Raw genomic sequence first — 26,048 nt, 5'->3', positions numbered from 1 at the left:
TGTGTGTGTGTGTGTGTGTGTGTGTGTGTGTGTGTGTGTGCGTGTGTGTGCGTGCGCCTCTGTTTCTATATCGGCTAACTTTGCGTACAATGTTTCAGTGTTGGTATTAATGTGTGTATGCAGACGATTGATTAAAAAACATGCTAACGATAACAAGAGTGTGGCTTTAACCTTCTTTGTGTAAAATGTGTTTTTTCAGAAGGAGGAAGGGCTGATCCAGGGCCAGCTGAACCACTCAGACTCCAGACAGTATATCAACCAGCTCCGGGACCAGATTGCTGATCTCAAGAATGAGGTTGGACACGCACACACACCAAAACTCTGCCATCTACTGGACTGCTAACCAGTCGGTAGCATGAGCCCCCTGTCCCACCAATGTGATTTTTTTAAACTCTAGGAAATCTAGGAAATACGTAGATGTAAGATCATCAGTCTCTTCCACACACTGCTTTTTTCTGTCACTGAATTTTGTGTCACTAAGTCGCTAGCCAGCTATGTTGGAGTATGACATCCTCCCGCGAAATCCCTCCCACCCAAACTTCTAGTTAGTCGACTGTTTCTCCACGTGGCAGAAACGATCATTAATAGGCACAATGCCAGACCTATTTGAATCCTATCATCTATTTGAAACCTGTCAACGTGGACGGATGATTTAACATGTTGCCTGCAGATGTTTCAGCAGTTATTTATATTTTATAAACTGAGAGCCTATGAATTATCAGGGTTACAGTAATACAGCTGGCACTGTCAATAATACTGTTCACTATGTGGTTTTATTGACTGATGACTTCTGCTTCAAAATGGCGTGCAGATGTAATAGACACACAGACACAGTGCATGTATACTGTAGATACGTGAAGTGAGATATCCTGCAGCCATGTTAACCGCCAGAGAAGAGTCTTTCATCTACGTGCAGCCTCACATCAGACACCACTTCCACACAGACACATTCGTGTCAATGGCTTTCTTGTAATAAGAGACCACTGCTCTTCCCCAACAGCTGTATTCTCGTCATTTGGTTCAGAGTGAACTTTAATTCTGAAAGATGAGTGAGCTTGAATAGAAAATGTGCATGACAGTCTGAAAGTTGTTTTTTTATCTGTCTCTCAGTTGAGCCCACAGCTGTTTTATTTATTTTAACTCCAGTTTTGCTGATTTCCATATTTTAATTTCACTTGGAGAAGACTGGTGGGTTGAGAAATCTTTATGAAGATGTTTCCAACCCTGTTTTGGTGACACAAAGTTCTCACCCGACATGCTCTCTGGGTTTGTTCATTCAGAGAGTGGCAGTGCGTGACTAGGAGGGAAGTGTTTAAAGTGAGGGGGTGTGATGAGACTGCCCTGCCCTTTACCGCTCCTTTCTTTTCATCTCCCCACCTTTTTTCATCATAGCAGCAGTTTGACAAATGAGACCGAAACTTGCGTGAGTACACACGAGGAAGCAGTGAACAATTTAGAAAAATCTCAGTGTCGTCCTCTAAGCGATCGCGCTAACAGTGCTGATGCTTAGATTCTACACAATGCAGCTGCCATGATTATACACACATTGACAAGAATTTATCAGACAGACAACACATTTTTGCAGTAGTTCAGCATTTCCACAGTCTCCTCCTAATTTTGTTATTGAACTGTTTATACTGCAAAAACAAAATGATAGACCCCCAAAAAGTGACAAATTGCTGTAGCTTGAAGAGCAGTCTGACACAGTCAAAACATTTCCACTGGTTAACCGCTGTTTTCCCCCTCCCCCTGCCCTCTGCAGCTTGCCTGAGTGTATGAGAGGGGGAAACAAAAACCTCTGAGATTTGTCATGAGTCACTGTGGTACATGCAAGGTTAACACGGCAGAAGCGTGCATATGCAGACGAGCTGTGGTGGAAGCTCTTCTCTCAGGCTAGAGCAGCTGCTGAGAGCTGGACAGCAGTGATGGAACAGAAACACCCAAGCACAAGTTTTTTTCAGTTTGCCTTGTTTTATCGAGCTGTTTTGCGTGACTCTCCTGCCAAGTGGGAGACCTGTGGTGCTCAGATTTAGCTGTAAAGACCCCACTGCCCTATTTGCACAACCTCAAAATGGTAAGCAGGATTCAGATCAGTGGGTTTCACAAGTTTTTTTTTCAAACCCAACAAACCGTTAAAAAAAATTCCCAACACTTGACATTTAATGCTGTTGCAAAGGCTCAACGAACAGATTTTAAGTTATTATTTATTATGTTTTATCCACCATTTAAAATAGTCCCTAACAAATATACAATTTACTCCTGTTTGATTAACAATTGGTAAAAGCTACAGTGCCCAGTTGTTTCTGGAAAAAGTTTCACTCTTTTAAAGAAAATGAAACCAACATTTGTGAAAGATTTACATCTTCAGTGGGAATAAATGGCCTCGGGGATCAGTGCCTCATTCAGGGTAGGAAAGGAGAAAGCACTGAGGGACTGGCTGACGTACTGTTGTTTGGTCTTTTCTTGGGATTTATTGGCAAGAAAAATACACAATAATGTCAGCTTTTATGGTCCAGATGAAACAGCATTTTGAAAGTATCTAGCTTCTGTCTGGTGACGTATGTCTCTTGGGTTAAAAAGGTGTATTTTATCTTGACTTCAAATCTTGGACCTCCTGCTTTCGATTGAACAAAATGCTGTAAATACCACTGAAATACGGACAAACCTGCTTATAGAGCTGACTAAAGTAAAACCTTTTTCTCTGTATTCAGATCAGGCAGTTGCGAGGACAGAAGGCAGCCCCCAGGGTCAGCGGTGGAGGGAGTACCAACTACCAGGATCTCTGCCTGGCCAGCCCCGCCTCTGCTGAGGGGGACTACCTGAGTTCGGACGAGGACCTCCTCCCTAGCCCGCTGCCTGCCAACGCCCTTTACCCCACCCTGTCCGGCCAGTGTCACCCGTCTGCCCGCCTTGACAGCGAGGGTAGCACGGACAGTGAGGCAGAGGAGCGGGTGCGGACACATCCGGATCCACAGCAGCTATACGGCAGCATGGTGTGCGCTGAGGCGCTGGACAACTGAGACCCGGAGGAGGTGTGAAGATTTCGTTGGATTTCTTTGACCTATAAAGACGCTGGAGCGCTGCAGGATGGGCTGCTACTGTAAAGTGGGACTGTATTATCCAATCCAGTCCTTCTCCTTGGCTTTTCCAGTGTTTGACTTCAACTTGATGCGGACATAGTGGCATTGATTGGACCTCCTCTGATCATCACTCCCCGTCGTCTCCACTCCTGTTACTGTGTCCTACCCCTCGTTCCCCACGCGATCCCGTGTTCCCTGACAAAGAGGTCATGTAAAGCCTCTCTCCTTGTTCCCACGTGTAACCGCGCCAGAAACTGTCCAACATATCCATCCAAACACAAACGTGTGACACACAGACAAACAAAATGAACTAAAACTGGACCAGCAAGAGTGGCGTCGCTGCTCACTGCTCGAGATCGACCACTGGACCTGAATCTGTGACTGTGACGAGGAGAGGATCATGGGTAGTCAGACAGAAAATGACTCTTCCCTCTCCCTATCATCTAACAGACACTTGACACACTGTAAGATCTGTCTACCCTTATATAACGCTCCATCCTGATCGATTCAGAGTTCAATGCATCTTTATCCACTCTTTTCCCTTTTTATGCTTCTCATTAGGAAGACACACACAAAAAAGAACTTCTCTCAGCCATCCACTTACCTCTCAGTAAACCAAGTGTTAAAAAAAATGTAAAGGGTGATGAGTGTGAGAGGTGCAGCGTACACATCAAACTGTAGGGATATCACAAGATGGCATTCATAAGAGAATCATGAGCATTTTAACAAACCAAGTGTGTGTGTTTTCTGTGTCTGTGGCTTGCAGATGTTAAGAAGGCTACCGAGTTAATACAACAGCTCATGTCAACACATCTTCACCATAACCCAAAATAAGGAAGGAAGAAACTCAATGTTGCCAAATCTTTTGTTTTTTAGAAATTATTTATATGTTGTAATTTATTTTGATATTTTTTTATTTTTTTATATATCTATATTAAACTATAGGAGTGTAGAGATACTGACAGAGGCCAAACTTTCTACACCGTCCTTTGTGCCAACTGGTCGTCCGTTACAGGGTTACTGTGACACTTCAGTGTTACAGAGACAGAAAATGTGCTGCTATGATTTTGGATTAACTTGTTCTTTTTGTTGTTGTTGTTGTTCTTTTTTTTCTTTTGTTTTTTTGTTTGTTTGTTTTTTTAGCTTGGCGAGGTGAACATGTGACCTCCTGTTAACTCTGCCGTACATTAGGTTGACAAGTACTGTGCAGACTGATCGAACCTGAAAACTGAGAAACCATTATCATTGTGTTTGCATGAGTTAAAGGAACAGTTTGCCATTTTCGGAATAGATTTATTCACTCTCTTGCTGATAGTTGGAGGAGCCAGGAGACAGATAGCTTAGCCAGGGCACAGCAAGCACCTACACACAGTGAAGAAAAAGTCATTAAACCCCAACAGTTTTGCACAGGACAAAGTAACTTTTAGCTGAACTTTGGCCACAAGTGGTCTAAAGGTAAATACCTAAACATAAAGAGACATTAGCACAAGTAGAAAGGAGTCATTAAGTCAATGAACAGACTCAGTAATATCATTTCCAAATACAACAGAGTGTTTAGTCAAGGTTAGCTAACATTAGCTAGCATTATAAACTACCGGTCATACCAAACCGAGTGAGGCTGAAGCAGCTAGTCAAACCCCTGACAGTGTTGAATTAAGCAAGGATGTGTTGTATTGCTTATTATTTTAAATTTTATCTTGCAAAATGAAGAATTTGTTTTTTAGTTGCTTTAATTAAACAAGATGTAACATTTTAATTAAGTGGATTTTGTTAGCCTTGACCAGAGCTGGGCAAAGTGTTTCCCTCGTTTCCAGTCTTTATGCTAAAATAAGCTAACCATCCCCTGACTATAATTTTGTATTTAACAGACCAACATGAGACTGTATCAGTGTATTTAAGTGAATACGTGTATTTCCCAAAATGCCAAACAATTCCTTTAACTATCAGTGTCCCATACAAGCAACAATAAATCCAGGTAACAGTGCTGATCTGGAGTTACACTTCGTCCACTCATATCACTTTCTGATAGCTAAACCTGCAGCGTGTGGGCCAATGAAAGTGAGTAGTAGTTCATATTGTAAGGATGCCATCATGAGTGGAGAAAGTGTGGGTGGAAAATATTTTACATATCAAACACTGATATATTCTGTGTAGAAAAAAAAAGGTGTAAAATGTATAGAGAAATACAAACTACACTAAGAAAAGTATATTGATGAGATTTAAAGCTGTATCACTGTCAGTCACGTCTCACTGGAGATGGTGAGAAGTCAGAGTGTATAGTTTGTCAGACAGGGTGGAGAGCAGCCGTCTGCTTTTTGCACTACAAAGGAGGAGGAACTCTGCTGCTCTTGACATTACCAGTGAGAGATGGTGTGGATTAATGGATTCATGGCGGGATAATTTCTTATTATATTCAGCTCTTCAGAGGGACCTCAACCTTATCTAAGTCCTTCTCCAAGATTGTCCCTCTGGTCTTTGTATTGTCCTTTATTATTCTTCAGATTGATGTTGGAAGATTTTCTCTAAATTCTCTAAAGGCCCACTTTCTGCTTCACAGTACTAAGTAACATTTGTGTGTAGTACAAATTAAGGAAGATAATGGTTGCCATCTTCTAAGCAATAAGGAAATTGGATCTTCCAGTAATGCCCATCAAAGAGCTAAAGAGGATGTTGGTTTGCCCACCACACTATTGCAAATAACAGCTTTTTAGTGGTCATTGGTGGGTGCAACAACTGAAATCTCAACACTGAAATCAGCATTTGGATATCTTCAGACCAAATGAGTGACCAAATGGATTCAGTTGTGCTCCTTCTAGTTCTTTGTATGGAGAGAATGTAGATTGGTATCGGCTCTGTTAAGCATGAGATTTAGGCCCTTACATTCATTAAATTCATTAAATTTAGGTGATGACTGGCTGGTTATAATCCTTAAGATTTTTTTTTTTATCAGACCTCCTCTTTGATAACATTTATGTCTGGAAATGGCTTTTCAAGGCATTTACATTTTATAATTGCCTCTCAAAGATGTACTTTTCATTGTTGCTGGTGGTGTCCGTCTTTCCTTTGTGGGATTCAAAAGCCTAACAGGAAAAGCTGCATGTGGCCTAATGTGGAGGTCGATGCATGCCTGCTTGTTACGTCATGCCCAAGGCAACACGACCCTTTCTTATTCTTCCTGATGTCAGATTAAAGGGGTGTTTGTTTCCGACAATTTCTTTAATGTTCCGAAACTGCCAATCTGACATTCGCAGCTACCTGGTCTCACATAGCCAGACCTGTTGATCGGTGGAGAAAGGTCTGGTTATCCCCATTATCACTTCGCTATAGGGGAAAAAAACACTCTTTGTATTTCTTTAAACCAATCACAGTCATTCATGGCAGCGCAAAGCTCAGGATGCAGGGATGATGCCCCTGCAAAATAGTGTTGTGGGTTTGTGAGGGGTTAACTTCAGTGGAACGTTTGAATGTTGGTAGGCGTGGTAGCTGCAAAAGACAAGGAAACATCTACTAGCTTATCTTCATATTGTTAGTGACCAGTTTACGGTCAGGATCATTTTCAGTTTGTCAAGATTCACGCTGATCTCTGGGAGCTGTGTTATCAAAACGCATTCGCCATTACCACCACTACCCACAGATGCTGCCAGACCCACCACAACTGAAATCTTAAGGATTATAACTCAAATATTTCAGTTTTCAGTCAAACAAAGTAAAATACAGAAACTAATTCCCAGTTTTCATGCAGGACTTCCCCAAAATAAACCCTAATCTGGACCCAGACCAGTGCTCTGTGGCTTTCAGCACAGAAGAGCACATGTGTACACTGCTGTTCAGTGATGGTGCTCTGTCCTCACCACTGTCTAAATACAACTCTATCTACTGTGATGAAACATTTTGATATGTTTGCAAATTACTTTTGAATATGGTATGAGCTCTGATCCTTCATATTATTTTTATAATTACCATAAGTACTTTGGTTTCTCCTGCTAACAGCATCACATGAGATGATCAAAATTAAACATCATAATGTGCCATACAAGTAAGTAGATTTACACTCTATGCTAAATGACGTCATGTATGTTTTACGAAGATCTCATCAACCCGTCAGCCACGACAGCCCTTCATTTAACAGCCATGTGATGTGAAGTGAACTTTGTGTGGATTGACATGCGATCACACTGTGTTGTTCCAGATTTGTCCTCTTGAAACTGGAACATCCACACAGGTTTTCTCCAATTTAAAATGGGAAATAAGACCAGTGTGCCAAACAGTGTGGCACACGTGAGTTTTTCCTCACAGACAGTAAGAAAAGACAGTGTTCATCCTGGTCAGTCTGGTGGAGGATCTCTCAGATTTATGTGCTGTATGTGACGGCTGTTTGATATCCACAGCATACCCAGGATCCCTGTCCACCCTCTCTCTTTCTGTCTTGCAATTCAACTGATGTTGTTATCAAATATGTTAAATGACAGTAAAGATTATATAAATTCTAGTATGATGGGGAAAAATACATTCAGTGTTCTGTATCCTATGAATGATACAAAATAAACTTTGACATTGCACCTTTGCAAAGGCTCGAATGTGTTGTTATTGTTTACTACTGCGTGATTATAATTACGCAAAGGTTTTCAAGTGAAGTTGTTGTAGTTTGTGGATTTTGCCCCTTTCTCCTTTGGGTTCATGTCGAACAGTTAGCTGATTGCACCACCTCTTCGTGAGTTCCAACTTTGCTTTGACGGGATGTCTTTTGCTTCATCAAGATTTAAGCATCACTACATTAGCCAAACAAACCAGTTCTCACTCTGAGATCAGCTGTCACCACATATTTAGACCCAGTGACTGTCAGGTGTTGGCTAACTGTGCAGCCAAATATGCTAACTGAATAGGCTAACGTTTGCTTGCCTGGTTGCTTGCCTAATATGACATTAGGTTGAATAGTAAAAGAGGTAATATAAAATAGTGTCAACACACCTTGCTTGGTCAAAATGCTGTTTAATGATGATGTTAAACAGTAATAATAAATAAATAAATAAATAAATAAATAAATAACACAATACGCTTCAAATTACAAAACATTATGTTAATCAGAGGGCGGCACGGTGGGGCAGCAGGTAGTGTGCGTGCCTCACAGCAAGAAGGTCACCGGTTCAATTCCAGGTTCAGGCGGGGCCCTTCTGTGTGAAGTTTGCATGTTCTTCCTGTGTACGCATGGGTTCTCTCCGGGCACTCTGGTTTCTTCTCACAGTTTCCTAATCTCACATTAGGTTAATTGGTGACTCTAAAATTGCTCTCGTGTGTTGCCCTGCGATTGACTGGCGACCAGTCCAGGGTGTACCCTGCCTCTCGCCTGCTGACAGCTGGGATAGGCTCCAGCCCCCCGCAACCCCAAAAGGGATAGGCGGTATAGAAAATGGATGGATGGATGCTAATCAGATCAGACTAAGTGACTAGCTAAATAAAGTTTCCACTCACTAAACTGCACGAATGCTAACTGTGAAACATATTTCTCTGTGTATACAAAGTTAATCCCAAATTTACGAAGCATTAGTGCTCAAATTTAATATGTACTGAAGACTGGCCCTTATTTTTGGCAGTTACATGTCAACTTAATGATGGTGCGGTGACTTCCTGTTCATACTTCATTGCTGGTAAACAGTGAATGTGAAAATAGCTCTGTGTTCCTGAGAACTCAGGAAGATCTTTACACACAAACTTAGTGATGCGTTTACAAATAGCTGGTGCAACCTAATTCAGGAGCGCATGGTTTTATCAGTGTCAAAAAATCTAAGATGGTGAGTTTGACAAAAATAAAGGTAAATGTGCTCTTTCAAGCATTAACACTTTAGAAATCATGTGCTGTAGGGTTTTTTTGTGTGGGACAGGGTGAAATCATCAACAAATCCCATGAAAAGACCAAACAAACAAACTGTTATTCCACGTCTCAGCCCTTTTCCTGATGACTGTGATTTTTAAAATCAAGGTCATGAATGTCTAATTTTTGAAAAGGCTCAGTCCTTTCCTAACAGCTGCAAACTTAAGTTTTTAACACACATTACTCTAACAAGGAGCTATTTTCATCAGGGGGTTAATGCATATTAATAAACTGTGGAGTATTTTCTGTACTAGGATAAATAAGCTGCAGCGCTCATGCTCATATCGAAGGAGAGCGTCACTCAGTGCAACAGTGTGTGTTTTTAAGGACAACAGTGGAGATCTATGGCAGAAAGGAATAAGCTTTATCAGGCGTTGCTTCAAAGGAACTACTTGTTTCTAGAATCATTTCATTTTTGGCCCACAATAAGGAGAATATAGATTATTTACCGCCTATAAGTGAACAACAAATAACAAGTAAATGCATTAAAAAAAAAAAAAAAAAAAGATGCAGAAAAGGTCCTCGTCACTACCATACATACATAGTTTCTCACATTTATTACACAGTCATATAAACGTTTTCTCCAGCTGTGTCTTCTTCTCATCAATGTGCGGCATTCATTCAGTACCATACGAGGGAATCTACTTTTGCATCAGCCGGCTTCTTTTAAATTTGACCTTGGTCGTCTATTTTGTAACACAACTGTGTCAACAGAGTGTGTCAACACTTTCTGAAGAATTTTCAGCACAGTCGTCCCCTCTCTTCCTCTCATATTAGTTTCATCTGCCTTCCCTATGATGCTGTGTTTTAGTTTGTGCACTACTTAGATATAATTTACACAAAACTTTTTTTTTTTTTTTTTTTAGTTTTTTCTTCTTTTTTTTTTTAAAGTAGAACTAAACAGAATGTATGCTGCTGTGAGTGTGCAGTCTTTGGGTTTGTCTGTGAGGAAGCAGTGTGGTTGTTGGCTCGGAGGAGTCAGAGCTAACACTTCCTCATCCCTCTTGACTCTCATCACAACAACCTGCTGACAGCATCAACGGCTCACAATCCGCCTCAGAGCAGACTGATCTCACATGTGGCAAACTCACTCCACACTGGCTTGTCAAGCTCAATATAAGATTTCATCTCCGTTAAATTATTAGTGTGACGTTCGTGCATGACGTTAAGAAGCTGGAATGTAAAAATCTTGTGAGTATTTCCATATTTAATTCTGATAACTATCTGCATATTTCTGCTTAGAGTTACTACAGTTTTGGCTTGTTTTACTGCTGTTTATTTGTGTCCCTTTAACATGATGATCAGTGACCAATGTAGATTTTTCTCTTATTCTAAATGAGAAGTTTAGGGATTGTTAGAAAAAGAGTAGGCAAGAACAAGCTGTGTTAAACTACATCAAAAGCAATGACCTAATTCAACAAATGTACTGACAGTATGTAGATTCAGATGATAATCACCTAGTTTTGTAATTATGTCCTGTTTCAGTAAAGAGGGGATGCAGAAAGAAATGCATTAATAACCTGTAACAGCCTGTACCAAGGTCAGTTATCATGTTGTCATACAGTGAATATCAGAGTTCATAAACACTAAAGCAGTTCAAATAGAGTGCTGTTAATTGTATTGCAAGATGTTTGCTTTTCTGTACATATAGTGACACATACACACTACACATTTTATTTATCACTTCATCTCATGCTTTTAAGGACAGTGAACACATGATTGAAAATACATTACACGCATGTTCAGATGGAGCTACAGAAAAGTTTTTCTTTGGCCATCCATTAGATGAAATATCTAGACTGGGAAGTATGTTGGCCCACAGTTCACACGGCATGCTCAGGAAAGATAAAGCCCAAATCACTGTGGAAGTAAACCACAGAAACTTGTGTCATTATAAAATGAAAGCAGGTCTAAACCAACTTGACCCCTGATTGAGCTGGCCGTCCATTCACACTGAATGTGACCAGGAATGCACAATGTATTGTTCAATCTAGTCAATATTGAATAGTTTTAACGTGTACCAAGAAACACCCAACGTGCTGAAATCAATAACTGAATATATGTCATCTCACAAAACTTCACGTTCCTCACAATTGTTATAAAACTGACATCTAATGCAGCTACAGTAGACTCTGTTTGAAACATATATTTATTGATTTTTTTGAAAAATGTTTCAACAAATATGTATTTGTGTGTGTGTGTGTGTGTGTGTGTGTGTGTGTGTGTGTGTGTGTGTGTGTGTGTGTGTGTGTGTATAAACTAACAAGCAAGTAAGGTGCACATAAGACCACTTTGCATACAAAATACCTCATAGTAAAAAAATAAGAGCGAATGTGCACCCTAACAATGACGTCAACACATGAAATTCAAGGAAAAGAAAAAAGGTTTCTACAGATTCCTCGGACTTACAAAATTACTCAATTTTTGAATGGTGAAGGGTTCTCAGTTGATCATAAATGGACAATTTTCTAGAGCGTGCCATCCACCATCAACCCAGATGTGGTCTGTTCACTGATTGAAACATACCAACTGAGCTGTGGTATGTTTCGTTTGTAATAAAGAGATGATGGTCATTTTCTTACCTGTGTTTCTGTGTTGCTTAGGTTACATTCTGGGGACTTACTTACTTACTTTAGGACACACAAGTAACTAATGGTGGAAAGTAGCAAAGTACGGCAACTCAAGAGCTGTAGTAGAGTACAATTGCAATATATAAGTAAGGAAATCAAAGTTCTAAAGACACCCGAGTATTTCCATTTCAGGTTTCAGATTTATCTTATGAACATTTGGAGGGGCCCGACCCCGAGGTTAGGACCACCGGACTAAATTATCTGAAAGTATATAAAGTTTTGAAAATAATTCAACCAGCTACAACAGTATATATATATATATATATACACACACACACACACATACACACACACACACAAGGGCCACTCCTGTGATACTTTAATTCTAAGTATTATAGTGGTACTTTCACTTAAGTAATATAGCTGAACAATTCTTCCACTACTGAAGAAGACATTCTACACATTTAACATGAGATATTCCTCCTGATAAATATATGGCTCATAATTTAGATTCCTTTCTTTCTTTCATACAAGTCTTAAGCTTCTCATTCTTTTGTTTTACTATTATCTTAAAATACTTTTAAACACACAGCATTTGTCCCATTTTTGCCTTTTGCTATGTGGTGCAACACCTCATCCTCCACTGCACCTTCACCTTTGCTCAAATGCTAGCACTGAGTCATGAAATGCGAAAGTGATATAGTTGCAATCCTGATATGACTGTTTGTGTCACACTGTCACAAACCAGGTTTGTAAGAAATGTAAGTACACATGTCAGTTTCAGTTAGATTTGGACTGTTTTCACCTGCAGTGTGACTGTAGATTAACAGAAGTGCCAAGGATGGGAGAAGCTCTTCGAGAACACCTAGCAGCTAGCAGGCCATCCGGAGTGTCGGGCAGAATTTAAAAGACTGATCAAGAAGAAAATAGGTGGTTGGATATGACAAAAACTGACCTCTGACTTAAATGCTGTGACCCTCAGGGACTGGTAAACTGGTCAAGTACTACAACTACTACTTCTATGACTACAACCGCTACTACTGCTAATATTAGTAGTAATAATAATAATACTATTAATCAGATATTATTTCATTATCTAAGCCTCATTATATATTTATGCATGTCATGTAAACAGAAAACACACAGGGAACCAGCTGTGACTATTCATGACATTGTAATCAACAATTTGTTATCTCAAAATGTTTTGTCCTTTCTGAGGATCCTTCTCTTTCTCTGCTTAAAAGTATCAAGAAATCTGCACCATATGACAATGGAGGAGACCAACTATTGAGTATACAGTTCTGCTGCCATCTTTTGGCCAATACAAATATCATGTGTAACCATCATTTTAGTGTTTGCCTTTAATTACAGTGCATTGGCTGGTGGTGCTATTGCTGCAGAGAAAGTTCCACTGGTTTAATTTTCATAACTGACACAAATATATAACTACCAATATTCTGATAAGGAAAAACCGAACTGCACATTTGAATGTCATCACTGACACTGACATTAAATTTATTTTCTTCATTCTGCAGATGACCTTGGTTTCAGGTGCAGAGCAGGTCTTTCTCCCTCCTGAGTGATGCCTCGTTCTTTCTTGGTGAAGCGAGGTGGGCTGAACCACCTTCGGTCCACAGTAAGAAGTTCTGGCCCTGGATCCACCCTGGTAACGTTTAGCCAGCAGAGAAAAAAGACAGGGTCCTGGGATACATCCCTGGAGTACTCCTCAGCAGAATCACGAGACTTTAACGCGGTGCCCATCGCATTATTGCAGCAGGATCTTCAGGCTGCAAACCTGTCTGATGGAGGTGGGCACCTTCAGCCATTCAGTCCCAAATCATACGGTAGGTGACAGAGCCATTTTATGTGGCTATTATTCAAATAATGCTGATGATCTAATATAATATATTAATCAATCTCAAGTTTCAGAGGGTTGTGTAAATAGCAGCCAGTCCACTAACTTGTCTGTCTTTGCATTCAGACTGTAGATCTGCTGAGCCCTGCAGTCCTGTCAACTTAAATACTTTAAGTCCCGTAGAGAAAGTCGATTCTCACCTTCCCACACCAGCAGTATGGTCCAGACCTCATGTGAGCTCAGGATATCCAGACATACTCTCCGTGGGACTGGGAGACATGACTGAGCATCCTCAAAGCCTGAGGGATACCAGAAGCAGTGGTTGTTCAAAGATCAATGCTCTGAAACAGGAGTGTCCACTCTGTGGCAAAGTATGACATCCTTCCATCACATTAAAGTACATTTGTATTATAGGCCAACAGCAACTCTAAAGGAAATGGCAACTGAAAAGATAAGTTATTAACAGTAAGTTACTGATAACTCAAGCATCAGTGCTCTTGGAATTTTTAACATCCTGTTAATGTACTGCTGCAGCACACTATAAGCCAGCTGAGTTGGGCCCAGAGTAGTAGCAGCTTGTAGTTGTAAGTTAGCTGCAAGCTAGTTGTAAGCCAGTTCACGTTGCAGGTAACTTTATTCTTCTCTTTATATAGGCATTTATCTTTCATGTACTGTAGAAATCTTTAATGATGAATGACTGTCAGATGCCAGAGAAAGATAATGATCCTCAAAAAATGGAGGTGTCGTCCCAGAATGCTCGACTATTCCCATTCCCAATAGCAAGAGGATGGTAAAAGACTGGCCGAAAAATGAACAAATGAAAAAATAAGGCATAAGGTCAATAGTGTCAAGAAACCTTTTGCTCCCCTGATTCAGTTTTTCCAGTGATTAACTGTGTTCTTCTTTGCAGATATTTTCATGTTTGTCAAGTCTGAAGAGTCACATATGCAAGAGTCATGGACGAAAAGCACCTCGGGCACCAGCACACATCACCAGGGCAGACCCTGGGCGATCACTATGCGGGGCCAAGGTCGGCATCACATTTCTTTTCAGATGGAATTATCGTGTTATGCCTTTGGATGAAATGCACACTAAAACAATCAATTTCTTCCACATATGAGGTACAGCACTTCTGAATCCATAACCACGGCACCTGTCGTTTTAGGAGAGGACGTTTGGCTGTACAGTGTGTGGAAAAGTATTCAAGCGCTCCTCCACCCTCTCCACTCATCTGCTCATACATTCAGACATCCGACCTTACCCCTGCCAGTACTGTGGCAAAAGGTTCCACCAGAAGTCTGACATGAAGAAACACACTTTCATACACACCGGTGGGTTTCTGTATCCCCTTTGATTGTTTTTTATATACTGTATGAAGATCAACAGCTGGCATCATTCATATGAAATTAGTAAACTGACCGCAGTTTCATTTTCCATACATCACTTAAAGTAACTGATGACAAATAGATTAACTGCTTATACTAACTGCTAATACATCCAGTGCATACACATATCCCAGCCTTGCACGTAAACTCAAAGTCATGATATTTTCTGCAACCCAAAACAGTTTTTACAAATGTTTTTACTGTATTTTGTCACTGTAACAAATATTCCAACACTTTTATCCAGTACTCACACATTGTTCATATCATCATCTGGCATTCACTCATGTGCACACATTAATCCACAATGCATTTTAGTTGTCCAGTACATAAATTACTGTGAAATCACAACTTCTTAGATGTGACTCATTAACTATTCAGCTTCAGAGGTGCTGACACCTGTTTCCAGTCTTTATACAAAGCTACGCTAACCAGCTGCTGACAGTAACTTCATAATTAGGATACAAGCACAAGAGCGCGCTCAATCTTCTCATCTAACTCTGAATAAGAAAGCGAAGACAGGTGTGAGTATTTACCTAAATGTCAAACTGCTACCTGACGTTATTTTTAAGCAACTGTGCAACATCCATTGGTCTCAAAAGTCCTTATGTCACCATAAACTGAACATCTTCAGATTTTAAAATGCCTGTTGGACAAAACAAGCAATGCCATGATGTATGTCTGACATGTGAAAGAGTGACATAAGGTTATGTAACAATTCAAGTGATATTTCTTGTTGCCTCAAGTAAGGCGGTCAGCTTGGCAAATGTTCAAACTGCCAGAGAAGTGTTTGTTAAATCTTTACAGCTTGAACATCCTGTGTATTCAAATGACTTGTGCTGTGCTTTGTGTGTCAGGAGAGAAGCCTCATGTGTGTCAGATATGTGGGAAAGCATTCAGCCAGAGCTCCAACCTCATAACCCACAGCCGTAAACATCGGGACGACCGGCCTTATCGCTGCCCGCACTGCTTCTACGGCTTCCAGCACAAAGTGGACCTCCGGCAGCACCAGGAGCACCACTGCGCCTACCGCTGACTGACACAGCCAAGTCCACATCTTCATTCCTCCACCAGCAGAAACACATTCAGGATACAAAGCTAGTGGTTGTGTTGCTGTTATGATGAGGTCAAATCTTACATCCAAAGCTATGGTTTATAATTTGCATTTAACTGTCTTTTAGGACGCTGAGGGAAGAAAGATACTAGTCTTATTCTGAGTTACTCTCATGTTTCACACTGTGTTTTATATTTATATACAAGAATGTTTACCATTATTTGTGGGTTTTTGATTTACTTAACAGCATATCAAGAACTGAGAAAGAAATCATCACCTGTTTCTCAACAGATAATAAATGGCATTATTAAAGATGAAGTCAATGAATTAAGTTCATAAATCATGGGAATTTTTCAAGGGAAATGCTGTTTATTTTCCCACAATTTGTCCATATTCTCTGCAGATCTGTGATCATGTGAGGCCAGAACGAAAGAACGAAAGTTTATGTACAGCTGAACTTTTATTGTCCCTCCACAGAACACAGATTTGCTGTAGAAATGTAGCTCTGACACACACGTTTGACAGTACCTGCGCATGATGGTGTAACAGGCCCCGGATGACGAGCCAGGAGACAGAATATAATGTTGTCCTGTAAAGGACAGAGAAATAATTAAGCAGGAAACAGGTGATATGTTTCCTTCTCTCCTTCTGCCAGACTGAAGACGAGAACTGGATACCAGCGTCACCAAGCCTGTCTCCCTGGGGAGGCACTGCCTCCTAGTGGCAAAGTTGAGATGCAGCTCCAAACTTAGATGTCCATTAAATTAACTGAATAAGGTTCTTCTATAAAATATACACATGAAAACCAAACAAAATATACATTCATTAATTACATAATGTGACCACACATTACTGTGTGTCACAATGGCACTTCCAATTAAAACAGATTGGTGGAATTCATGTGGTGCATCGTCGATATAAAGTGATTTGTAATGTAAATCCACAAACCTCCTAAATCCACATGCTGCCCCAACAGCAGTGCAGTGAAGTAACACTTTTCTGCATTACGGCAAATGAGCACAGGGTATCTGCAGGAGGCTCTTCTGTCTTGTTTAGTTGGTTCAGACCTGCAGCAAATACTGTCATGTCTGCTTGCCACAGTAGCTATGAAGCTCATTGTCACAAAATGAGCAAGAGTTGATTTTATTTATTATTTATCCAGTCATTTTTCCAGGTCGCTTTAATCATGAATTATTGTTATATACTGCTGGACAATACTGAAGAAATACTGCATTAATCAGTAATTGTAGGCCAAATGTTTTGGCTGGTATGATTGTGAAACAGATATTTAGTTGTGACCTATGTGGCATTAAGAAGGTCTTAAGAAGACTTATGTTGGACTGTGGCAGACATCCTGTCACACAGAGAGGACTGTATTTTCCAAAAGAACAGAAATATCGTTGGTGGATTTGCTTTGCATTATATTTATTTAGCTTAAGTTCTGACACAGGGCACACATCATCATCATCATCATCATCATCATCATCATCATCATCATCATCATCATCATCATCATCATCAACAGAGTGTTTCCTTCATAATTTATAAGAGATTTTCATTGCGGATAGTCCCAGCGTTCTCTATGTTCTTTGTACCACTGAGCTCTGGCAACAACATCATTGGAGTAGTCTTTGCCTGTTGTGTTTTCATCCACATGTTCATAAGAATGGACCTTTCCATCCCCCGCATTGTAGGCTGCTATCCCTCCTGCAGAAACAAATACACAAAAAGTGAGAATGAGGCTAAGCAAAGCCTGCAGAGAGTCGGTGCATGTGTGAGACTACTGGCTAAATCAAACCTTTCAGCTGCTTCTCCTTGCTCAAGCCAGAAAAGTTTTTCTTGTTTTGCATCTTTTTGATGAAATACACCAAAATTCCAGTGGCTTGGGAGAGGTGTTGCTCACTGTCCCATGAACCCAGTGCAGTGTGATTACCTCCATTTGGATTAACATCAACCTACAGGAATTCAACAAACACTGCTGTTATCATACTGTAGTGTGAGTAGGGGTATTCACTCCACCAAATGGCTGAATTTTTCAGGTCAATCAATCAATCAATCAATCAATCAATCAATCAATCAATCAATCAATGCATTCTTATGGAAGCCCAGTATTCATGTTAAAAGATGTTTTGACCCATAAGCCTGTAGTGGGTATCAGGCTCTATAGCCCTGACCTCATGTCTCTTTGAGCTGCCTAAGAAAATAGCAGATAATCTGCAGCGTGACCTCGCCTTATATCTGCTTTGTATCTGCTCAGATTAAACTACAGTGGCTGAACAAACTGGCTTGACAGGCAGCTTCATCTGAGTGCCACAGCCCACTCACTAGTCCAGCCACCATCATTGTACAACTGTTTCCACTACACTCACCAATGGCTACTACTTAGCAACTCCCTGCAGGCAACTCAGCAGAGTCATCAGGTGGGCTTGGTTGACTTGGGCCCACAACAGGATGAACGTCACAGTGGTATAAACTCTCACTGCCCTACGTGCTGAAGTGCATCTGAATGATGACACGATTGCTCAGTTTAGAAAAAACAATAAACAATAACTGAACTGAATTGAGTGGCTTGATTCGAATCAGCCAAGTGGTGTGTGATTTCCACCTCTGAACATGAGCCTCGACCAAGTGGATGTGTGAAAAACTATGGTATTTATTACAACCTGCATCAATCCCCAGGCATTATACGCTCTTCTCACTGGGTCATAGTCTCCTTTGCCATTATGGAGTGTATTTCCAGCCCTGGACTCTCTGGAGATGATGGCAGCAATGAGAGCGGGGTCGATTCCATATTCACTTCCCACTCTCTTGATTTTAAACCTGTAGTTTCTCATTCTGCCTGCATCGGTTTCTGCCATGGTGCGTGATGCCTTCCGACCGTCAGAGTCAATCCATCGATTTTCAGGCACTGTGGATGCAGATGATGAAGGCAATAAGCTTACTTTTTCTACATTTTTGATCAAATCAGCTCACGTTTCTCCGCTGCAGATTTTACCTGAATTCCCCAGCCCATCCTGCTGAGATGTTTTCCATGAAGCACCAGAAGTTTGAAAGTCCATGATGTTTCCATAGCCTGCAAATGTTCCATTTATTAGACTATTTTTCATCAACACACCTACACATCAACATTAGCACAAAGATGTCTATGCATGGATCTTTCATTCAGACTGTAGTTTGACTGCGGATATATATAAATGGTTATTGTAGCTGCAAGCTTCATGATTATGCTTCCAGTCAGATTAAATAGGCTCGTGTTTGTCCACTGCAGAGTTTACCTGAGTCGTCGGCCTGGCTTGAAGTTGATGAATCTTTGAAAACAGAAACACAAAAGTTCCATAACATACAAAAATGGTAATTAAGAGATTAAGATTAAGATCTTTACTTTATTAATCACCACACAACATGCACATGCTTTTTGGTGAACACAACAGCAACACACAACATGCACAATGCCATGCTCTCTGGTGAACAAACACTGCCTTGGGACCCAGTTCCTCTTTGTCTCCATTCAGTCAGGTGGTGATCTTCTTGCATGCTTTTTCTAGTAGCGAGTTTTTTGTGGAGGATACTCCAGGTGAACACGGGGAGAACATGCAAACTCCACACAAAAAGGCCCCTTTTTCCTAATGGTGCCCACAGCGCCCCAGGCAGGAATCGAACTTGAGACCTTCTAGCTGTGAGGCGACAGTGTTACCACTTGTAACACCGTGCCACCAACCAGACTCCTGAGCAGCACAAACATAGTCCAGACTGCTGCACAGCTTCAACACAAACATTCCAGTATTTCCTCTTCAGGGTTATGGGTTTATACACCACAAGTGCTTTATGGGTTTTAAACAGCACAAGCTCTTACCATTTCCCATTTTCTCCTGAGATGGTTCACTTGAAGCCGAATATTGGAGCTACCACCAACAGAGCTGTTGCACACTGTCCCTCTGTTCACTGCGGGTGTGTTTAATGGCTATTTCAAGTTCCACTATCACTGACTTTATCTCGCCTGTTACTCTGTTCTGCCCTGCAGCACAGTGCCCCTCTGTACACTCTATGGAGGCATGCAGGAGGACTAAATTTATACCTGGGATTTACTTTTGGTTTCACTTCGACTTCCTCATATTGTCTGCTCTTCCATTTCTCGCCTAAAGAGGGGTTTAGGATCAGATGGAGGGCAAGTGGAGACTGGATGGAGAGTGATTGGAGCAAGTGGGGAAAGCAGCTGACTTCCAAAAAATAGCCCTGGCTGTGTAACAGGAACAGGATCACTGCAGCTTACTGCAGCTGGCAGCTTTGCAGCAAAAGGAGCTGCTCTGCCTGGAAACTCCCCTTCATTTTAAGAAACATGATCAGATCAAATAGGCTCGTGTTTGTCCACTGCAGAGTTTATCTGAAAATGCTGAGATTTGGGGGGGGGGGGGGGCAAGTCTCTATTACTTTTTCATCCCCATTACATTTATTTTAGCTGATACAACCCAGAAATTGCAAGAATCAAATCATGCAGATACATCACCTTTGTTTACATCTATATCTGTTTCATTTTAAGTCCTTATCAGAAGTTAATAAGGATTGAAATCTTCAAGACCAGCTACTGAAATCTGTGAGGTAATGCTCAGTCTTTTACTGTTAACTTTATTCCAAGTAATCTTACTGTTCACAGTCAGAATCAAAGACATTTTACTAGTTTGAGCTTGTGTGTTTTTCAAATTCAATCTAAGGGAACTGTTTCATTTTCATGTTCTGGTGTTACACAGTCAAAAGTTCAGCACTGAGGGCATCAGGCACACCCTGAAAGGTTGAGCGGAGTTTCCTTCCTGTGCTGGTTGACAGTGAAAGTGGAACAAAGAGAACTCAGATGGCATCTGTGTAAATGACAATGTGAAACTTGAACCTTGAAGCTTTGCTCTTTTTCCATGTTGTGTAACATTTGAGATGTCAGGTCTGGTCACCTATCACTGCAGGTGTATATCGAACAAGTGGAAACAGATGCCCTCCATTCATTCTGCTGGTGTCATAAAGTGGGTGAGTGAGAAGTGAGGTAATTACCCTTTCTTTTGCATTTGGGATTGAATTTCAGCCGAAGCCTTTGAGTTGGACTAGTAAAGTTATTTCCGTGTGATGTTTTGAAATGCTCTGTGGTATCCAGAGACTTCTGTGCATGTTTGCTTAACGAGTCTCACATTTCAAATATGTAACATGAGGATACAGATTTGCACGTTTACTTGCAGAAATGTGTGGTGCCAATGTAGAGTGTCCTAATTATGTCCAGTCTGTGCAGTTGTAAAACTTAGCCACCAGAGGACAGTGTTAGCTCTTCTCATGCATAGCAAACAGAAAAAATCCTTTGTATTTGTAATGGAGTTTGAGCAGGCTGCTTGACTGACTTCCAGCATAACCAGGCACTCATTATGCAGTCTCTTTGCTCATTGGTTTATGTTTATGTTGTTCAAAGTTATTCATGTCATTTGTATAATAATGTTTGTTGGGTATGCTTTACTTTGAGGCATCCTGTATTTATCTTTGTTTTTCCAGACCATTATCATGAATATCCACCAGTACATCTATTAGGCAATCAATACCCCTTGACTCTTTATAAATGTGTCCTGACAGACAGAAAAGTGTGAATACTGCTGTCACCCACCACACTAGCTATGATTAGTTTTTACTCTCAAACGAGAGCCCTCACCCTCTCCTCACTCTGTTTGCATCGTAGGCTGGGCATGTTTATTGGCTAGTTTCAGTTTCACTATGACTGCCTAATCTTGCCTCTGCTCTCCAATGCAGAGGTGTCCCTTCCTCAGGCCTGACTAGTTGGCACATGACTATAAATCATGAAAAAACACAATTTCAGAGTAACTCCAGAGTGTAACAGACACAGGGAGGCTTTAAGTCTGAAATTATTCATTTGACAGAGCAAATTAATGATGATTGGCAACAATAAAGATATCAGCCAGTAAATTCACTTTATAGGGAGATGTTCTCATCTTTCCCACATGATTTGGCCATATTCTCTGCAGATCTGCAATCACGTGAGGGCTGAACTTCAAAGTTTTAATGCAGCTGAACTTTCATTTCCCTCCACAGAACACAGATTTATTGCAGAAATGTAGCTCTGACACACGTTTGATAGTTCCTGTACATGATGGCACTTTCAGTTGAAACAGATCGGTATTAAAAATGTGCTACAATGAATTAAACAGGTCTTAAGAAGACTTAGGTTGAACTTGATGAACCGTTAGGTTGAACTTGATGACACCCTGTCACACAGAGAGGACTGTGTTTTCCAAAAGAACAGAAATATCGTTGATGGTTTTGTTTGCATTATATTTATTTCGCTTAAGTTCTGACACAGCGTACACATCATCATCATCATCATCATCATCATCATCATCATCATCATCATCATCATCATCATCATCAGAGTATTTCTTCATGATTTTTAAGAGATTTTCATTGCGGACAGTCCCAGCTGTTAAAAGCCTCCATGTTCTGTGTACCACTGAGCTCTGGCAACAACATCATTGGAGTAGTCTTTGCCCGTTGTGTTTTCATCCACATATTCATAAGAATGGACATTTCCATCCCCCATATTGTAGGCTGCTATCCCTCCTGCAGAAACAAATACAAGTGAGAATGAAGCTAAGCAAAGCCTGCAGAGAGTCGGTGCATGTGTGAGTCTACTGGCTAAATCAAACCTTTCAGCTGCTTCTCCTTGCTCAAGCCAGAAAATTTGTCTTGCATCACTTCGATAAATTCTACCAAAATCCCGGTGGCATGGCGAAGGTGTTGCTCACTGTCCCATGCGCCCTGTGGAGTGTGATTACCTCCTTTTGGATTAACATCAACCTACAGGAATTCAACAAACACTGCTGTTATCATACTGTAGTGTGAGTAGAGGTATTCATTCCACCAACCAATCGGCAGGTTCTGAATTTTTCAGGTCAATCAATCAATCAATCAATCAATCAATCAATCAATCAATCAATCAATGCATTCTTATGGAAGCCCAGTATTCATGTTAAAAGATGTTTGACCCATAAGCCTGTAGTGGGTATCAGGCTCTATAGCCCTGACCTCATGTCTCTTTGAGCTGCCTAAGAAAATAGCAGATAAACTGCAGCGTGACCTCGCCTTATATCTACTTTATATCTGCTCAGATTAAACTACAGTGGCTGAACAAACTGGCTTGACAGGCAGCTTCATCTGAGTGCCACAGCCCACTCACTAGTCCAGCCACCATCATTGTACAACTGTTTCCACTACACTCACCAATGGCTACTACTTAGCAACCCCTCTGGTGCGAAAAAGGTTTCACGAGTGACGTCCCTTGACGTGTTCTACATGGTTTCAATATGAATTTGTCTGCAGGCAACTCTGCAGGGTCATCAGGTGGGCTTGGTTGACTTGGGCCCACAACAGGCTGAACGTCGCTGTGGTATAAACTCTCACTGCCGTAAGTGCTGAAGTGCATCTGAATGATGACACAATTGCTCAGTTTAGAAAAAAACAATAAACAATAACTGAACTGAATTGAGTGGCATGATTCGAATCAGCCAAGCGGTGTGTGATTTCCACCTCTGAACATGAGCCCCGACCAAGAGGATGTGTGAAAAACTATGGTATTTATTATAACCTGCATCAATCCCCAGGCATTATACGCTCTTCTCACTGGGTCATAGTCTCCCCAGCCATAATGGAGTGTATTTCCAGCCCTGGACTCTCTGGAGATGATGGCAGCAATGAGAGCGGGGTCAATTCCATATTCACTTCCCACTGTGTTGATTTCAGACCTGTAGTTTTCCATTCTGCCTGCATCTTCTTGTGCCATGGCGTGGGATGCCATCACACCTTCAGATACAAATCAGAGGACATGATTAGGCCTCAGTGCAACAACTTAATTTTTTCCCCCTGCCAGTCCATAGATATTGAAGCACTGTGGATGCAGACAATGAAGGCAATTGAAGGCTCTTGTTTCTCCACTGCAAAGTTTACCTGAAAACCCCAGGTTATCCTGCTGAGATGTTTGCCATGAAGCACCAGAAGTTTGAATGTCCATGACGTTTCCGTAACCTGCAAATGTTCCATTTATTAGACTATTTTTCATCAACACAGCTACACATCAACATTAGCACAAAGATGTCTATGCATGGATCTTTCAGTCAGTGCACTGACTGTAGTTTGACTGCAGATATATATAGATGGTTATTGTGATGTTCTGATGTTCTTCTGGGGGAAAAGGAGACTCTAGTATTGACTACTAACGTAATGTTTATTTTGTACTATTAGGCTTGCCATAGTTACAACGGAACATGGTGAAGTAAACGGTCAATTATTTTTCCTCTTATGACTTTATTTGGCCAGAACACATGTTTGCCTGTGAGTTTCAGTTTCATACAGTCATTTTGACATTGAATAATAAGAACACTAGTGTTGAATTAATAAATGTGTGTTTTGATCGTATATGCTAACTGCTAGCATCATAATGGAATTTCCCATATACGTTAGCCATAAGCTAGCGCATTTGTCGCTATACAGTTAAAACAGCTAATATAACAATATTGTTCTTTAACAACATCTGTTATTGAATGAAATACTGATAGATGTATTCTTGTATGAGTCTAGTTTTACAGTGCTTCCCGAGTAAAGATTGGAAGAAAAGATGAAAGCTGCTTCACTCTTTATCTTGGGGAAACTGTTAGCTATCTGCCGAGCTGATGTAGCAGGCGAGGCCGTGTCACACTCACACACACACACACACACACAGAGAGAGAGAGAGAGAGAGAGAGAGAGAGAGAGAGAGAGAGAAGCGGGGGCAGAATAGTTATTGTAGCTGCAAGCTTCATGATTATGCTTACAGTCAGATCAAATAGGCTCGTGTTTGACCACTGCAGAGTTTACCTGAGTCGTCGGCCTGGCTTGAAGTTGATGAATCTTTGAAAACAGAAACACAAAAGTACCATAACGTACAAAAATGTTAATAATCAGACTACTGAGCAGCACAGACATAGTCCAGACTGCTGCAGAGTTTACCTGAGTCGTCGGCCTGGCTTGAAGTTGATGAACCTTGGAAAACAGAAACAAAAAAGTACCATAACATACAAAGAATGTTAATAACCAGACTCCTGAGCAGCACAAACATAGTCCAGACTGCTGCACAGCTTCAACACAAACATTCCAGTATTTCCTCTTCAGGGTTATGGGTTTATACACCACAAGTGCTTTATGGGTTTTAAACAGCACAAGCTCTTACCATTTCCCATTTTCTCCTGAGATGGTTCACTTGAAGCCGAATATTGAAGCTATCACCAACAGAGCTGTTGCACACTGTCCCTCTGTTCACTGCGGGTGTGTTTAATGGCTATTTCAAGTTCCACTATCACTGACTTTATCTCGCCTGTTACTCTGTTCTGCCCTGCAGCACAGTGCCCCTCTGTACACTCTATGGAGGCATGCAGGAGGACTAAATTTATACCTGGGATTTACTTTTGGTTTCACTTCGACTTCCTCATATTGTCTGCTCTTCCATTTCTCGCCTAAAGAGGGGTTTAGGATCAGATGGAGGGCAAGTGGAGACTGGATGGAGAGTGATTGGAGCAAGTGGGGAAAGCAGCTGACTTCCAAGAAATAGCCCTGGCTGTGTAACAGGAACAGGATCACTGCAGCTTACTGCAGCAGGCTGTGAACTGGGCAAAGTGGCAAAAGCAGCAAATGCAGCTGCTCCGCCTGGAAACTCCCTTTCATTTTATGAAACATAGTCAGATCAAATGGGCTCGTGTTTGTCCACTGCAGAGTTTATCTGAAAATGCTGAGATTTGTAAAAATAAATAAATAAATAAATAAATAATAATAAAGGAAACACAAGTCTCTATTACTTTTTCATCCCCATTACATTTATTTTAGCTGATACAACCCAGAAATTGCAAGAATCAAATCATGCAGATACATCACCTTTGTTTACATCTATATCTGTTTCATTTTAAGTCCTTATCAGAACTGAAATCTGTGAGGTAATGCTCAGTCTTTTACAGTGAACTTTATTCCGAGTAATCTTACTGTTCATCACAGTCAGAATCAAAGACATTTTACTGGTTCGAGCTTGTGTGTTTTTCAAATTCAATCTAAGAGAATTTCATTTTCATGTTCTGGTGTTAGCGGCTGCATGGTGGCACAGCAGGTACTGCGCGTGCCTCACAGCAAGAAGGTCGCAGGTTCGATTCCCGGGTCGGGCCTTTCTGTGTGAAGTTTGC

At 40.9% G+C, this 26,048-nt stretch overlaps 4 protein-coding genes across 6 annotated transcripts in view; 2 read left to right on the top strand and 2 right to left on the bottom strand.

The window, feature by feature from the left end:
- The window catches only part of evi5l (ecotropic viral integration site 5 like), a 38,060-nt gene extending 30,411 nt beyond the window's left edge, over positions 1 to 7,649 (top strand). For both annotated transcript variants that reach the window (XM_070975212.1, XM_070975213.1), the window contains 2 exons: positions 200 to 295; positions 2,712 to 7,649. In XM_070975212.1, the coding sequence (XP_070831313.1) occupies positions 200 to 295; positions 2,712 to 3,020 (405 nt within the window). In that variant the 3' untranslated portion in view covers positions 3,021 to 7,649. The remainder of the gene's footprint in view (positions 1 to 199; positions 296 to 2,711) is intronic.
- A 5,434-nt stretch (positions 7,650 to 13,083) lies between these two features.
- On the top strand, positions 13,084 to 15,841 carry LOC139339667 (zinc finger protein Gfi-1b-like). The gene is made up of 5 exons (XM_070975214.1): positions 13,084 to 13,363; positions 13,501 to 13,745; positions 14,285 to 14,404; positions 14,540 to 14,705; positions 15,614 to 15,841. Exons 1-5 carry the CDS (start codon positions 13,102 to 13,104, stop codon positions 15,790 to 15,792), a joined length of 972 nt encoding a protein of 323 aa, XP_070831315.1. The 5' UTR covers positions 13,084 to 13,101; the 3' UTR covers positions 15,793 to 15,841.
- A 1,159-nt stretch (positions 15,842 to 17,000) lies between these two features.
- LOC139337439 (lysozyme g-like) lies at positions 17,001 to 19,865 on the bottom strand. Of its 2 annotated transcripts, XM_070972018.1 has the most exons (6): positions 19,664 to 19,865; positions 19,086 to 19,118; positions 18,806 to 18,883; positions 18,474 to 18,718; positions 17,609 to 17,765; positions 17,001 to 17,517 (listed from the first exon to the last, which is right to left on the bottom strand). In XM_070972018.1, the coding sequence occupies exons 1-6, from the start codon at positions 19,671 to 19,673 to the stop codon at positions 17,366 to 17,368; spliced, it is 675 nt and encodes a 224-aa protein (XP_070828119.1). In that variant the 5' UTR covers positions 19,674 to 19,865; the 3' UTR covers positions 17,001 to 17,365. The 2 variants fall into 2 exon arrangements, with proteins under 2 accessions (XP_070828119.1, XP_070828127.1); XM_070972026.1 differs by lacking the exon at positions 19,086 to 19,118 and having other exon boundaries at positions 17,002 to 17,517.
- Positions 19,866 to 22,228: 2,363 nt separating this feature from the next.
- Positions 22,229 to 25,262, bottom strand: LOC139337456 (lysozyme g-like). The gene is made up of 7 exons (XM_070972037.1): positions 25,052 to 25,262; positions 24,832 to 24,864; positions 24,700 to 24,732; positions 23,794 to 23,871; positions 23,435 to 23,649; positions 22,497 to 22,647; positions 22,229 to 22,410 (listed from the first exon to the last, which is right to left on the bottom strand). The coding sequence occupies exons 1-7, from the start codon at positions 25,059 to 25,061 to the stop codon at positions 22,274 to 22,276; spliced, it is 657 nt and encodes a 218-aa protein (XP_070828138.1). The 5' UTR covers positions 25,062 to 25,262; the 3' UTR covers positions 22,229 to 22,273.
- Between the last annotated feature and the right edge of the window lie 786 nt (positions 25,263 to 26,048).

The sequence above is a fragment of the Chaetodon trifascialis genome, chromosome 2 (assembly GCF_039877785.1).
Source record: "Chaetodon trifascialis isolate fChaTrf1 chromosome 2, fChaTrf1.hap1, whole genome shotgun sequence".
NCBI classification, from domain to species: domain Eukaryota; kingdom Metazoa; phylum Chordata; class Actinopteri; order Chaetodontiformes; family Chaetodontidae; genus Chaetodon; species Chaetodon trifascialis.
This window is presented reverse-complemented; position numbering and strand designations above follow the sequence as displayed.